The following is a 16,994-nucleotide window of genomic DNA, read 5'->3' as shown; positions in this document are numbered from 1 at the left end:
AAAAAAAAAAAAAAAAGTTCACATCTTTATTACTACTTCCCTTAAAAGTATATGCAACAACTCCCCAAATAAAAGCCACTCATAGTAGCCATTACACCCAACAAAGTATGAACACTTAACTCCTGCACTAGCCTTAACCAATGTACTTATATTTATACCCTGAAAATAAATATCAATATCAAATACCAGTAGCCTACTGTTAACAGTTACTGTTAAACCTAATGTTGAAGATCCAATTATATTACTTTAATGTGAAGACAAAGCAGTGATACAGTTTTTAATTATACAGTCCTTAAGTGACAAATACTAGTCTTTCATGTATACCTATTGTTAATAACAGTAAAATTTATTCAGCCTCAATCCTACACCCAATTACACAACTGCCTTCAAACATGTGGTCAGCTACCCTTTCTTTGTGAAATTGACAATGACTGAAGGTTGAAACGTTGTTTGCTCCTCCAATAGTGCTTTCTCTACCCATACCAGCCGTTTTTTAAATATATAATTTTCTCTACAAGTGGGTTTTCTCATCATCACAAATTTGTATTCAGCCTTATTTATATTACAACCACTTATAACTATGGGCTGAATTTAAACTAATGGATCATAGTTGAAATAAACAAATTAATTCTTACAATACAGAGTAAACTAGTTTTTAGATTGTATTTATTTAATAACCTGTTTTATGATTTACTAGTAAGTTGAAATATACATTAGATACAGTACTGTTACATATATTAAGCCTATATTGATGTTGCAGTAAAATGTACACCACCAAACCCAAAGTCTTACTTTGATTTGCCAAAATTACAATCTAGTAATTGTCCATGATGATGAGAAAACCCACTTGTAGAGAAAAATATGTAAAAACAGCTGGTATGGGTTGAGAAAACTGTACAGAGGAGCAAACAACGTTTCAACCTTCTTCGTTCATCGTCAGCTTCACAAAGAAAGAGGTAACTGAACGATAGCTGACCATATGTTTGAAAGCAGTTGTGTAATTGAGTGTAAGAATGTAGAGGGCGTGCTTAGATGTTTGATTATATTTAATATAAGTATATAAAGGTGTTCCTTTGTAGTAGTTTATTTTGGGCTTGAGTTGTTGTATAAGTAAGGCTTCTTTAATTTTGCATTTGTTTCTTTATTTAGTATTTGGGTGTTTTCTATGGTTATGTTGTTTGATTTGCAGTGTTCGAAAATTTGTGAAGGTGTCTGTTATTTTAATCTGGTTTCCATTTTTCTACTTGTTTCTCCAATACAAAAGTTGTGGCAGTTATCACATTGTATTTTATAAATAATATTGGTGTGATGTTTGTCAGTGTAGTTTTTATGTAGTACAGACCTTGGTTTTGTGCCTGGTTTTTAAATAAATTTGTCATTAACTGGAATGTTATATTTTGTAACTAGTTTTTGCCAAATGTTGGTTATTTTTCTGCTGATGTTGGTAATATATGGTATACAGCAGTATATGGTTTCGTGATTTTTTGATTCGTGAGATATATTTACTTTTGTTGGTTGATTTTGCTTTCTGTGCAGGTATGTGCATATGTTTTCTACAGTTTGTGGAGGAAACATTGATGTTGATGAAATATATTTTATTTTGTCTAATTTGTTGTTAATTTTATCTGGTGAGAAAAGTTTTATGGCTGTGTTTATTTGGTTTCTTAGTATGTTGAGTTTTTATTTTGTTTCATGTGTTGAGGCCCAAGGAATGTATAGTCCAGTATAAGTGATTTTTAGTGGATTTCTGTTTTAAATTGTGTATCAGTTCTTGTAATATTGAGGTTAAGAAATGATATTTGATTGCTTTCTTCTTGTTCACATGTGAAGTTAATGTCTAGAGTTAATGTGATTGAAAAATTAAGTGTTCATTCTGAATGTGTGAATCCTGCAATCGTGTCTTCTACATATCTGGACAAAATAAACTAATACAAAGGAACACCTTTATACCTATATTAATATATAATCAAACATTAAGCACACCCTCTACATTCCTACACTCAATTACACAACTGCCTCCAAACATGTGGTCAGCTATCGTTCATTTACCTCTTTCTTTGTGAACCTGATGATGACCGAAGATCAAAACGTTGTTCACTCCTCTACATAGAGTTTTCTCTATCCATACCAACTGTTTTTACAAATATATTTATCTAGTAATTGTGTTATTTAATACAAATTACGTCACTTCCACATTCTGAATATACTACTAGAGCCTTATTTTCTTTGCAACAAAATATGAAGTAATCATTTTATGATAAAACTGAACTGAAGTATTTGTTTCATTAAACTTTATTTTCAAAATATCAAATGCTGTTTTCACAGTTACGAATGAAAGGCTTACCAATCTTGTCTCACTTATAGCAAAGAAAAATTATTTTAGGGGTGCACAGGTACAACTTCCTATAATTCAAGTATTCAATCAAGAAACAAATACATGATTTAGAGAAAAATCAAAAACAATATATGGTAAAATCCTGTTTATCACATGAGAGATAGAATATGCACTTTTTAATTTCTTAATAAAATTACAAGGTAAAACAACTTCATAAAATTGTTTACATCCAGTGTAATAATTAAGTCTTCTTGAAAACAATTGACTAGTAACAGTTGTAGTTATTTTCTTAGAAACAGATAGTTATTACAACATTCAAGACTCTTGAAACTCACCAGTATTATCACCAGAAGTGGTGGGATTTTTTGTTCCTTCTACACATTCTGAACAATCTTGCACTGGAGACTTCTGTAAAGTACCATCAGTGTGTTCAGTTTTCTTATCTGTATGAGGACGCGTCCGAGCTACCAATTCACTATAACAGTGGGAACAACAAAGCATTTTATTTTAATAAACCTGCATTATAAACAAATATTTTTAGTGATAAAACTAATAAAAGCCTACATTAAATATAGATCTTTGCAAATGCATATAATTAATTTCAGTACTTTACATCACTTAAAAGCCAGCATACGTATGTTTAATTATTCTTTCTATTAAAATCATTATGTATACAGTGATAAATGTTTTTGTAGAGTAAAACTTATCCAGTTGAGTGAAGCATTCCTAATTTTTTGACTTATTTTAATTTCATAATAGCTTTTATCAACTACATACTATTGTATTATTCAACAAGAAAATAACATGCTAAGATAAACAAAATATACATGTTCTCTTTGAATGCCAACTTTTAGCATTTCCTTATACATTCTAAAATTTGTCTTTACCTAACAGGTATCAGTGCTTTTTGTATTAGAGTGTGTATATATATCTCACTTAATGTTAAAAAATTAAGCTATTAATTTGCACTGGTTTCTGTACATAATCCATACCTTACAAAATTTTGTAAGACTAAAAATGTTCACATGTATAAACTATGTACAAGCTAATTAAACAAGTAAAACAGAATTTCCAGTTAGATTTTAAACAGTATATATTTAACAAACAACAGTCATGCTTCTATATCTTGATAAGTACCACACTTTTCTAACCAGTAGCAGATATCTCAAAGTGTATTAAATAAACCAATGATTTATACTAGTCTCATTCTTGTTTGCTAACACCAAAAGTATTATCAGAATCTAACTGAGTAAAAAATAGTTTACATGATAACAAAGTCCTTTTTTTTTTTCAGTTTTTCTTCACCACTTCATATGTTTACAGATGGCAGTATCGTAGTATGCTAATAAAACTATATCAGAACTCATCTATTAGATAATATTGTTAAACAAAGAAAAAGAAAAAAAAAACACATCTGTACAAACAACTAAATGATCAATTTTTAACTTACTTCATTCTAGCTACAAGCCTAGCTGTGTTGAGTGCTGGGATGCAGGCAGTCTCAGAGAAGGGTGTCTCAGAAATAGGAAACTGTTCAAGGGATATATCCCCAACATGGTCAGGTGACAAGGAGATGGGAGAAAGGGTGAGTCTCTCTAAGGACTCGAGGTCTGAAAGGTGACAGGATGTCCTACTTTTATCCTCCCCTTTATTCAAGTACAAAACAAACACCATTAAGCATAGCAAAAACAAGTACTCTAAACCACTTTACATACAAATAGTAGTTCTGAATAATGAATTGTCACATCTATTTTTAGTTTTTTAAAAACACCATCAATGCATACATTTTTCCTCTCCTATATTTTTCAAAACAAATTATCAAATAATGGATCTTGTGTAACACAGAAGGTTGTTCTTATCTATGATACAAGTTTGGATACTCAAATTTACAAGCCACAGGCCATTCTGCAGCTGTACGAAGCTCTAACACTCTTGTTGCAATTTAGATGGGATGGTTTAAAGATTTTTCTTGATACAAAGTTCTCCTATTTCGAAATAATAAAAACATGCAAGTAACAAAGTTTTAACATTTTGAGAAAGAGATGTGTACCATTAAGCTGTATCAGTAAAACAAGAGAAGGCATAATTCCACCAGGGTAAAACTTGAGTCCTTCATGACCACAGCTATTAAAAAAAGTTAAATACTTTGCCACTGGAAATAACCCAAGAACATGGCAGTCCACTGTATATAAAGTAGGAATCTCTATGAACAGTAAAAACAAGATAATTCACATAGGTTCAGCTCAACAAAACTGATCAAGTAACAGCTTTGTTCACAAGTTTCTCCCAAACATACAGATAAATGAAAGATTAACTGTTTGAAGCTGCAAGTGTGTTATCTGGCAAGTAAGAAATGGAAACATCAAAATTGTACTAAGTACCACTGCCTAAGCTGTAAAAGGTAAGTCAATTTCTTATCACTCTTGCAACAAGCAAAGTTAAAGTTCACATTGTTGTTCCAAAGGATTTATACGTTGGTTACAAGTTACAGCTGTTATCAGTTAGTTAAACATTTAGTGTTTAAAAAATACCAGGGTGAGCTCTGCATACATTCATGCTTAAGTGTTCACACCATTATACTATAAGAAAACATTATTGCCAGTAAGGTATGACTAAGAAAAAGCATCCAATTAACATAACCAAAACATGGCAGTTAGTCTGCAAATATAATACAAGTCCAAATAGATAATGATGCTATAATATTTACAGCCTATCTGCCTTTTGGTTTCTCACTGATCAAATTGGCTCTTTGAAGTGGTTGCAGTAATGACCTTTGAAAGTAAATGTGTCAGGGTACAGTTAAAACTGACCTCAGTTAATTGCACAAAGTTTCCTGGAGTTGGAATTGCACTGTAACTCTGCAGTTCACAGGCACAAATCATTCTATAAAATGCCACTAATTATAGAAAAATTGTTGTATCGTTTGGGCACTCAAAAGTTCCTGCTGCAGACATTAGACATTATTTTAACACAGGTGAAAGCATCCAATGATTATTCTGAATGCAACAAACCTATTGCTTGGGTTTCGGGGTTCTACTTCTTCACATGTCCATTCCATGTCATTTAAGACAACTTTCAGAATCAAATTACTTAACAGTATAAATAATCAGAAAATCAATCAACTTATGATGCTACCAGTTGTACTCACCTGATAATTACATATGGATTTTTTTTTAAAGTTAATAATTAAACTTCACATGGAAATTTTTCACATTGTTTAGAATTAAGCACAAAGTTATACAATGGGCTATTTATGCTTTGCCCACCATGGGTATCAAAACCCAGTTTCCAGAAAACATCTACTTTCTTCACATTAAATTTAAATCATGCTTTGTAATTACACAAATGTAAAAGGTCATTCTGACAGGTTTTCCTTCCACAGACAAAGAACTTTCCCTCATGCTTTAATCACCAATGTAAATGTTAAAATTGATTCTAAGTTAAAGCAGATGGAAGTAATAATAAAATTTAAGTCTAAAACAAAAACTTGATTAAATAGTACAGTATTGTTGGAAACAAATACTTTTGTACATAGACAATATTCTATCTTTAAAATGTATGCATTTTAATGTTACCAACATATATTTGGATATATCATTTGCAAGACAAACATTGTTTTTTAATCTTCTGTGCTCAACGATTGTCATGTAGATTTTACTTACACTTCTTCCTGGAAGATGTGTTTCTACTATGGTTTAATCCTGATGTTAGCTGATTTGTTATTGGATCGCTCAAACTTGATTGTGCTTCAGATGAAGTAGCACACGTGTCACAAACTGAGTACCTTGCCAGCAAAGATGACAACACAGTAGTGTGCTTTCCATGATGGCTTTTCTTCTTCTGTCTGCCACCTGTGAAGGATGAGTTGTATTTCGACTGTAAACCATATGTTACCGATTTCTTTATTGACCAAAGAACTTTTTATGAAACTCATTTTTTGCACAAGATAAAAATATCACTGAAGAGTAACAAAACCTTACAAAACACTGCACATTTTAATAACATTCATGAAGAAAAAAAGGTCAGGTAATATTTAAAGTTTAATCTCCACTAATTTTCACATACATGATATGCACAGCTCTAATTCATATATTTGACTAGCAGACACACTAAATGCCAGTTTTGTAATGTTCAAACTGTACAAAGATTTAAACATTAAACCATAGCTTCTACCAACATTATCCTTTGAGAAAGGAACAAAAATATATATTAAAGGTTCATTCCAAAACATTGTGAAGTTAATCTTGCATAAGATTGGATTACATCTCAAATTACTACTTTTAAAGACTTCAAAACTGTAACATTAAAATAGATAATTAACAACATGCCAAGTCCAGATAATGATTTAAAAGTTTCATAGAGTAAAAGAAAACAAGAATATAAAAATTCAATTTCAATGGAGTGAAGCTATACAAATAGTTAACCCTATCTCAACAGGTTTTTCTACAGTTATGGGTCAAATGTCATGTCATCACAACTGTACACTTAATCCAACATTTTATTAAAACTATTTTATGAATGTCAAAAAGTTTGGTATTAATTTGTAGATTATAATATAAATTTTAGTATTATACATTAGTTAATGTCTTAATATAAAAGTAAATATTAAAACAAAATTTCTAAATATTGATTTTGGTGTGTCACTTTGAATGTTTAATGCAGTTTTGGTTAAGATTAGTTGTTTATAATATCCAAATACAAACTAGTTTCGTACAAATTAGAAACTCAGGTTATTGATATTAACGTCGTACTTATCATTTCCGAGATATTATTATATGTTGCAAATTAACCAAGGTGCCTCCCCATCTTTCATTTTTAGAAATTATTTAACTACTTTTCTTTATAACATGTATAACCAATCAACAGCTTAGAATATCCTCCCCCCACGTTTTTTTTCAGACTTTGTGAAGTGTTTACATGAGAAAATCTCTATCGTAAAATAAAAGTGGAGAGATGAGATATTGGAGCTTGAAATACATTTTAGACCCAAATATAGCTTGTTTATTATGCTAGATAAATTATAATGGAATTCTGTAGTGTTGATATAGTAACTCATGAATTTTTGTCATTTCTGAATGCATATACAAAACCTATAAAAGGTATTTTCTTTTACATTCACCAGATGCAAAATTTGAAAAAGCTTAGCAAATTATAGCAAAGTACAAATTTAAGTAGATGAGACCCATGTTTTCTGTATTTCTGTATGTTTTAAGAAAAAATAAACTGAAGAATTTTTTGTAAGTAGTAATATATATGCATATGTTTCATTGTGTGTGTGTGTGTGTGTGTGTGTGTGTGTGTGTGTGTGTGTGTGTGTGTGTGTGTGTGTTAACTAAAATTTAGCTTATTTTACAAAATATTGATAGACTAAAACAGTCAAAACAGATTCCTTTGTAAAGACCATTTTTTTACTACTGGATATGGTCATACACATGCATGTGCACACCATTGCACCTTCTGTAATTGCAGTCAGGCATGGCTGAAAGGTCAATATACATGATGTAATGAAATTCAAGGTTTTAAACTAAATACTTGTGGTTTGTTATAATCTGTAGTTATTCTAGAATGTAAAAATATAAATTGCATCCATTTCCTAACTTCACTGTTTACAAGGTTGGTTAAATTGGCCAAACCCAAGTTTCTTTCTAAAATTTCTAAGAGTTTGATAATTACCTGGAGGTTAAAATTTTGCATGTGAAGTTTGATAATTTTCTTGGACATGTATTTTTAACCTTAAAATCAAAGTTACTTTGCATGTTGGATAGTCAACATCTGATGATTTTCTTGTGCATTTTTTCTCATTACTTAAAAATTCTTAAAACTTGATAAAAATATTTGATACTGTATCAGAACCTTGTAATGTTTACTGAAAATTTGCAAAATGTTATAGACATGCACATATTGTAATAAACATTTTACTGTGTGAAAATTATAGCAAGCAGAAACAAGTAATGAAATCAATCCCTAGAAATTAAATTTTACCCAACTCTTCTAAAGCCTAACTTGCTCACCCAACTCTTCCAGGCCTAACTTGCTCAAAACATGTTCAGTTACCTCAAGATTATTAGCAGATAGAATGCTTGGCTTTACAAAAACTTTTATTGTTTGTTTACTAATAAATTAGTGAAACACTAGACTTAACAGTAAACAAATTGTTTACTAATAAATTAGTGCAGCTCTAGATTTAACAGTAAATAAGTGTTTTAATGAGCTTTTGCCCAGGAAATGTGCTTAAATTGGCAATAAGCATTTCTCTTTAGAAATATACACTGTTGAACTTTAGTTAATAACAATAAACCCTACTTTAGTTCAACTGTTACACTCTTGGCTGTCAACTTTTCAAATGAACAATACTTCTCTTAACAAGACAAACTCCCTCTTCTACTTTTATTTTTTTCATTTGTTACTGCTTTAAAGATTTTCTGATTGATACATCTCTTTTTAAATTATCTTTCATTTTTTTTAAAACCACTTAAGCAGTGAGTAATCAAAACTGTTTGATCAAGCTGTTATTCTTGATAAGGTTGTGATGAACATTTATGCTGATTAAAATATCTCCACCCAGTGAAATGCATATTTCTATGATAGCCATAACATGACACTGCCTTTTAGTACATGTTTATAAAAATTACATTAGCTTTTTTTTGGTTAAGTCACAGCTTTGTTAGGGGCACAATTTATAGGATGTTCAAGACAACAGAACACAGTGTAGAACATAACATACAATTAATTACTGCATGACAGTGAAACATTGAAAATGGATACAAAAGTATTGTTACTTTCAAAAGTAGGGACTGGAATCTTACAGGAGAAATTAGTGTTTAACAACACAGTAAAAGTCCAAAATATGCAGTGTTGAACTTGAAGCACATGCATGATACATAATTTCCCTAGCAATTCTCAAATTAAAGATGCCATTTCTGCAAGGAAGGGAACACAATTTAGTGTTTACAACTGGGGTCAAATTGACCAAATCCATACTGAGATACAATAGTGAAAATAACAGAATAAAGAACCATTGAACAAGTATAAACCATATGGACTTCACCATGTTGTATTTTTTTTAAATATTTAATTGTTTTTACTTTTAGTTTCAGAAGCTGTGTCAAGCTTCAGTCATTAAGATCTACCAAAATAATGCAAACTCACTAGTTTCTAAAATGACTTCCTTGTTGATCATCCTAGACAAGTACAAACAGATGCTGAGTTAGCTCATGTGGCAGATGTTAAAATAAGAATTTTACTGAGATACCTCAGTATGGGTTTCTAATGTGCAATTTGTTTATAATATTGCTTTATGTTATTGAGTAGAACTCTGCTGTCTGTTAATATGAAGCTTGTAGGTTTATTCATGGGAATACATACTATAAAAATTAGTCCAAGATAATATCTTTACTTTCTCTGAGTGACAAATTATCATCTGATCTACTTAGTTTCTCACTGTGGGACACAACTTCCCTACCATACAAATATAAAATATGATCTGGATGATTTTAAAATGTTATTCAGTAATTATGTGACTAGGAAATGAAACTGTTGTTTACCCAATTGAAGACCTTCCGTTTATTAAACATAAGGCTGTAAATCATAGTTTTCTGTAAGTATATGGATACTTTGCTCTAATGGTGAGAGAAGATTTACCACAGAAGTTAATCTAACAATTTAGACTAGAACCCACATTTCAGTTTTATCCATACATATTCATACGTACCAAGAGATTGGTGACCATGAAGACTGTCCCATGACTGAGGAAGCTCCAACAGCTTAAGCAGCATGGACTCATCATATTCCATAACAGAACAAGTTCTATCTTTACTTTCTGCAATGGGGGGTAGGATCCGAGCCAAATCACAGGCATCTGAACTTGGCAGATTAAGGCTTTGTATTCTCCAACTATGACACTGCTGTCTTGTAAGACTGGATCCACTGTCTGCTGTTACACTATGTTCAACATCATTATCTCCTGACCTAATTTTATACAGTGAACTCTTAGACATACCAAACATGTGAAGCCTAATATACATAAGAACATGTTAGTAGCTCTGTGATTGGATTATGTATACATGTATATTTAAATTATTACTAATGAATGATCATACAAACACTTGATTTACAGTTAAATCACCAAAATTTTGATTTTTCACTGTCATTGTACACCAACTAATTTTAAACATGATGAGTCATATTAAAATTTTTGGTTAACAAAGAATGTAACAAATTCTCTACATAATCAAGTTTGTGGATGCCATGTGCATATAAACTACCTGAAAATTATATGGACAATCACTTGCTTACATTGTTTCTTCATCTACATCATTTTCATCATTGCTATTATCATCTAAAGTCGTATCCACACAACCATTCAGAGCAGGAACTTCTGTGTCTTCATTTTCTCCTTCACTTAAACCCTAATAAAATATATGAAAATAAAACAAGATATTTTTGTTCTTTAGGAAGTCTCAATCTAAAAAATTGTTAATACAAGCACAACTGTTTCAAAATTTTGATTTGAAAGACAACCTAAGACTTTCTTATTGGAAAGATATTTGCTGATAACCACAAAGTTACACAAAGAGCTATCAGTACTGTGCTCACTAGAAATACCAAAAACCCTATTTTTTTGTGATAAGCTCTCAGTTTTACCACTTGAACTTCTAGGGAGACATATGTTGACTGCCTACTAATGATGCAACTTGTGTATGCAAGTTAATTACAACTAGCTGGCTGAAAACAGGTGACTCGGTCATTTTGAGCATTTCACTCATGATTAACATTAAAAAACAATAATTACAATTTTTGTGAGTCCATATTTAATAAGTTTGATTGAGAATGTTAGTTACTAGCTCTTTAAAGTTTATAATTATTGATTTTTTAATAAAACTAGCTGAGCCTGTATTAATGATTTTTCATGATGCATAATCATTCTATTTTGATTTTTGAGACATTATATAGTACAATTTTATTCAAATGAGAGCTATTCTATGCTAATAGCCTAAAAAAATGTTTTATTCTCAATAAAAACTACTACTGGTTCCAAGGAATTCTCAATTTAATAATGGTACCTGCCCAAACCTAAGATGGCACACTATAAAAATCTTGCAAAAATATGATTCTTCCTTATCAACAAAAATTAATTTTTTTTTTTTATGGGTAAACCAAAATAATCATTCATACATTGGAAATAAGATCACTTAAATACATAATTACATAATATGCAATGAACTCCACAATAAATGCAGTAGTCACCAGTTTTGTTTTTTAATGAAAAGTTGAGAAAACAAAATTCACATTACTTTCATTATACATTACTTTCACATCTAAAAGATAGACTTATTCACATTTGCTAGCAATGTTCAGTTTACATCTTAAATAATAGAATTTTAACATTTTCCAACATTGAAAATGTTTTTCCAAATACCTCTTGTATGACATTTCTTCAATTTTGTGCACAATCTTTTGTTTGCTACTAGATTTGAGGCTCCCACCTAAAGTAATTTGTTTCAATACAGTATTCCTGTACTACAGCATGCAACAACCTTCAACCAACAGAAGTGTGATATGCCCTCCTCGCACAGCAAACTCCCTCTACAGTGATTGTTCAATCATCACTTTGAGATTAAGCAAGAAAAGATGCACTGGAACTTTAGACAATGGGTGGAAAACACAAGTAGATATAGCTAATTTATTGGAAATGCATTTTCAGCATTGGAAAATATCTTCAGATGTGATACCATACCCTTACTAGCATGGGCTAGAATCACACACTGAAGTGGAGGAACTAGTGTGATAGTTATCTAGGTCAGCCCCCCTTTAGAAATCACCTGAAGAGAACCTATGAAACATGACATCCTACACCTTGAAACTAGAGGTACACACAAGACAACATCCCTTCTGTCTCAAGGTATTCTTCATGAATAGGTATTCATTACCAATTTGACAGAAAAAGAAACATGTTAAGAAACAGTATGGGAAATGTATGCACTTTATGGTGTAACATGGATAAGGCTCAGACCATACACAAAGGGTCAACACCAGTCTAAAACCAAGCAACACTAGGTTTTCTTAGCCCACTACAGGAGGAGGGCTCCAACCAAATATTTAAATAAGAACTTGGTCCAGCACCAATCCAATACTAGATTCCCCCATGAACACACAAGCACAAAAGAGAGATCAATCTTGGGATGTGTGCTATTTTCATATATAGAGATGGAGGGAGAAAGGAAGGCTACAAGTGAAGAGAGTCTGGAATGTCTTGCAAGGGACTAGACAAAAGTCACATGTGAAGTTAGTGATGACTGCTTGATGGGGAAGAGAGAGAAGGCTAAAGGGATAGGGAGAGTGACAGAGGTAGGGGATAAGAGGACTGGAAAAAGTTTAATAGAGAAGGTCACAGCTGAGACAGTCAGTGTGGAGATGGCAAAAGAACTTAGTATGGAGTTTCTAAAATGAGAAGAAACATATGAGGGAGAAGACAAATATGCAAGTACACAGAGAAAGGTTTTAACCAATCCTGACCAAATACATCTACAGATAGAACAGAGATAAAGAACTGGAAACTAGAAAAAGAGAATGTAGTGCCGAGGCAAGTAGAAAAAGCATCTAGAAAAGGAATGCCCAAACAGCCACTGAAACACGAGGATCAAGGACCACTCCATAAGTAGTATTTTGTTAGGCCTCAAAATACAATCTGTGACAAGATTCAGGAAACCCACAATATGACAAATTAGATATACAGGTAAAGAATAGGCCAAGGAAATAAAGTCCAATACTATGGAAAAAGAGCAAGACTAAGTGTTCTCCTGGATATAGATATATTAGAGAACAGTAGAATTGGCTGTATGGATCACTAGACCTCAACAAACCATTACAAGAAAATGGTGCCAAGTTCAACATACTCTCTAAGTTAGTTCTTACACAGTGACAAAGGGAAAATTTATCACGAGACAATCAACCCAAAATCATCTGAGTTGAGACATGCTCTCCATCCCATCAATGAGATATCTAAAAACATAAGACCCAGATACAAAGAAAAAGGAGCACCCTCTATGTTATTAGGATGCTTATCTGTGGATCTCTTGGAAACCATGAAAAGATGAGAATCAAATCCCAGAAAAAGATTAAAAACCTAACCAAGAAGAGTTTTTTGTCATGAGATCCAAAACTGATAAGGATGATGGCAAGAAACAAGAGGGAAAGTAACAGGAACATGAGAAAATAGAGAGAGAGAAAAATGAAGGGTAAAGTTCTATTACAGAATTCTCAGTACTCTCTATTCACTTACAAATGGAGGCCACAGAAAACAGGCCCTACTGACCCTGAGCCTACTAGATAGTCACTTCCAAGCTTGGCATCACTGATACCTAAAAGTAGTGGAAAGACTGATGGGAATAGAGGAATGGGAAATGGTGACAGGGAGAGAAAAGGAAACAGTAAGGAAAGATGGAGAGTGCCACATCAAGAAATGACAGTTGAAAAATCAGTATGGAGGGAGTCAACTGCACAAGAAGGGTATTTAGCATTTCTATTTGTGGCTGGTTTGTGTATTCAACAGAACAATAATGCCACATGAAAACACTAGTTTAGGTGGGATCTTTAAAGCTAAAGATGAGGAAAAGTTCCACAAATACAGAGCTGCATAAAATTGAGGAAAGCCTGTTTACAGAAAAAGGTATATCAGAATTTCAAGTCATTATTGGACTATGCTGTTCTCGAAATGTCACAATGGTTACTATACTGTTTATCTGCTGAACAAACTACAACCATTACAGAACTTTCACAGAAAATGAATTTACATACTATTACATTTTAATAGCAGTATGATTTCTAAAAGTGGTCCTGTTCATAAATGATATACATATTAATTCCAGTCCTAGTTTCACATGATACATGTAAGTGTGTAAGTATGGAATAACCATCCAAGCCTTGAGCTTAACTGACAAATGATTGCTTTTTTTCTTTTTTAATTATCAAATTTGGAATTCCTGCCAAAATTTCTCAACATAATTGTTATTTTGTTGTATTTTTAATAAATACACATGTATCTTATTTATAAACTTGCATATATACATCATGTTTTCTATTCAATACCAAAACTAAGATTAATTATACCCAAGTTTGTATTTTTGTCTCAAAAATTAAAAGATGCTCATTGTGGATGGAAACTGGTGCACCTAACTCAGAAAACCAGAACTGAAAGCCTACAGGATACTATTTTCACATCCACCACATATTAAAAACAATTATTTTTTTACCAACTCATTAGACTTGAATGCTGACAGCTGGTAAATAATTAAAAGTCAATAGGTTAAACATTTGTGTTAATCATAGGCACTAGTAAGAATGTAGAAAAAGTAACTACAGTTTGAGATTTATCTTACCACACTATCAGCAACTGCTTCGGAACAGTATTTCTAACCATGCTGCTAGCAAAATTTCAATGAAAAAGCCATATAATGAAAGTCTAGTTTGCTGCACCACAATCCAGTCCTGTCATCACATTAAAGTACTACAACATAAAGTTCACTAAAAGTAAATTTTATCCTCAGAAGATCTCATTATACAAACAAAAAATGCAGTATAACTTAAAACATATTTGACAAGAGACTGTACCTCACTATCATCAGAACTTGTCGAATCAAAATCATATGAAGCTACAGAGGAATCTACAAGATCTTTGAAGGATGGACTGGCTACACTCTCTGGTGCACAAGGTCTAGCATCATTAGGACTATCAGTAGTCTCTTGTTGAGCAGTATTCTGTTCATTGAAGCATGATATCTGTTGTTTTCCTGGAGCCTGGGGCTAGATTGTTCACTTGATCCTAAAAATACATTTACTCTCTAAACAAAATACAGTAACACTGCAAATGAACACTACTTTGATACAGGACGATTCTGAGATCAGTCACCAGCTTAAAATACAGTGTTAATTCTATAAATGTGCAATGACAACCAAGAAGTATTGTCAGGCTATTTTAATTTTTAGAACTTTCACTCAGTAATGATGGTAACACTAAAAAATATCTTTCTAAAGGTATGTTCCAGTAGCATTTAACTATCCTACTGCCTTCATTTATGAAAATAACCTGAGTCTATGATGCAAGACATCTTTCTAATGTTCTAAAAGGATGTTCCAGTAGAAGCAATTAGATTATACTCTAGCTTGCAGCTGTAAAAGTCACTTGTGTCCTATGAAGTGTTCAAAACTAATTACAGCACTTAATATTTTGAATGTTCCCCAAAAAGTATTTGTTTTATTAACACCTACTAATGAAGTATTGCTTTATCCTTTTGAAACCTTTTTTTGAACATTATGAATTAACAGTTTTTATGTCCAAGAAAAAAAATACTTTTATAGAATAAGCATTTTACAGAATAAGCATTTTAAACATCTTAATTCTTTAAACCCAGGTTTCCTTTACTACACATAACAAAGTTTGTGTCTTTAAACCAGGTTTCCTTTACTACACATAACAAACAAAGTTTGTGTCTTTACTACACATAACAAAGTTTGTGTCTTTAAACCCAGGTTTCCTTTACTACACATAACAAAGTTTGTGTCTTTAAACCCAGGTTTCCTTTACTACACATAACAAAGTTTGTGTTTTGCATTCAAAATTTTAAACTATTATTTATGTTATACCAATTAAAATAGCATAAAATCTTTGCTAACAAAATATTTTTTAACAGCATACAAGTTTTACGTTCCCAATAAAATATTTTTAAAAATACTGAATTTTCCCTTGAATGGCACACGACACTTTATCTACACACCTTGTTTTCTTTATTTTTCCACCACCCTTTAAAAAGTAAGAAATTAAATGTAAATTACTCATGATACAAGCATTATTGCTCAGGCAAATCAATTTTTCAAAGCCTTCAATTTTGTTTGATTACAGATATCAATAGAAAATCAAATTGTTCTTGCTACACCCACTTATCATGTCCCTTCTTTCAGGATACGTTCATAGTCCTCTCATATTTAATTATACGTTAAATACAAATGACAGAAATCTACGGCTTTCATCTATCAAATGACATTGCATGGCACTTTTCTAAATAGTTAACAATCAATTTCACTCAGAGTACAAGCAATGTTCCATTTAGAAACTTAAAAATTAACTTGGATGAATTTTAGCAGCTCATCAGATTGTTAGAAAGCCAGACAAATTATAACAGGTAGAGGAAACTGTTTTTTGCATATTATTAGTCTTATGTTCTTTGTTGCATTATTTAATTAAATGAAAATTTAGTGCAACTGATGACAAAAAAAAAATAGGTAAGTTTTTTATTTCTTGTTTGTCCTTTATTTATTATTGTAAAAGTAACAAAAATGTAAAAATATGGATCTTTTTAGGTTAGTTAAGGTTAGACAATGGAATATAAGAGGCAAGTACACAAGTAGTGCGTGGGTAATGTAATTCGACAGTGTAACGTGAACTGCACATGTCCCAAGTGATTTGCAACTTATAATGGCACCAATAGTAATTAGACAGTTCAAAAGAGAAATAATAAGAACCATAAAACAATAAAATTTAATTGTAAATAAATGTATAGTGTTATGAAATTAAAGCTACTTAAATTAATGTTGTTTCATGTTACAATTTGAAGTCATTTTAGAAAGAATAAAGGGTAATTTAGATTTCAGAGATTTTAGGAGG

The 16,994-nt window shown here is 31.6% G+C and overlaps 1 protein-coding gene across 8 annotated transcripts in view; it reads right to left on the bottom strand.

Annotated features, from left to right (window-relative positions):
* LOC143253690 (E3 ubiquitin-protein ligase TRIM37-like) overlaps nucleotides 1-16,994 on the bottom strand; it is a 67,264-nt gene that overhangs the window by 11,559 nt on the left and 38,711 nt on the right. For all 8 annotated transcript variants that reach the window (XM_076507942.1, XM_076507948.1, XM_076507946.1 and 5 more), the window contains 6 exons: nucleotides 14,945-15,155; nucleotides 10,631-10,743; nucleotides 10,047-10,303; nucleotides 5,998-6,186; nucleotides 3,786-3,981; nucleotides 2,671-2,810 (listed from right to left, as the gene is read on the bottom strand). In XM_076507942.1, the coding sequence (XP_076364057.1) occupies nucleotides 15,025-15,155 (131 nt within the window). In that variant the 3' untranslated portion in view covers nucleotides 2,671-2,810; nucleotides 3,786-3,981; nucleotides 5,998-6,186; ... (1 more) ...; nucleotides 10,631-10,743; nucleotides 14,945-15,024. The remainder of the gene's footprint in view (nucleotides 1-2,670; nucleotides 2,811-3,785; nucleotides 3,982-5,997; nucleotides 6,187-10,046; nucleotides 10,304-10,630; nucleotides 10,744-14,944; nucleotides 15,156-16,994) is intronic.

Source organism: Tachypleus tridentatus, chromosome 6 (genome assembly GCF_004210375.1).
Source record: "Tachypleus tridentatus isolate NWPU-2018 chromosome 6, ASM421037v1, whole genome shotgun sequence".
Classification (NCBI taxonomy): domain Eukaryota; kingdom Metazoa; phylum Arthropoda; class Merostomata; order Xiphosura; family Limulidae; genus Tachypleus; species Tachypleus tridentatus.
Note: the sequence above shows the minus strand (reverse complement) of the source record. Positions and strands in the feature narration are given on the sequence as shown.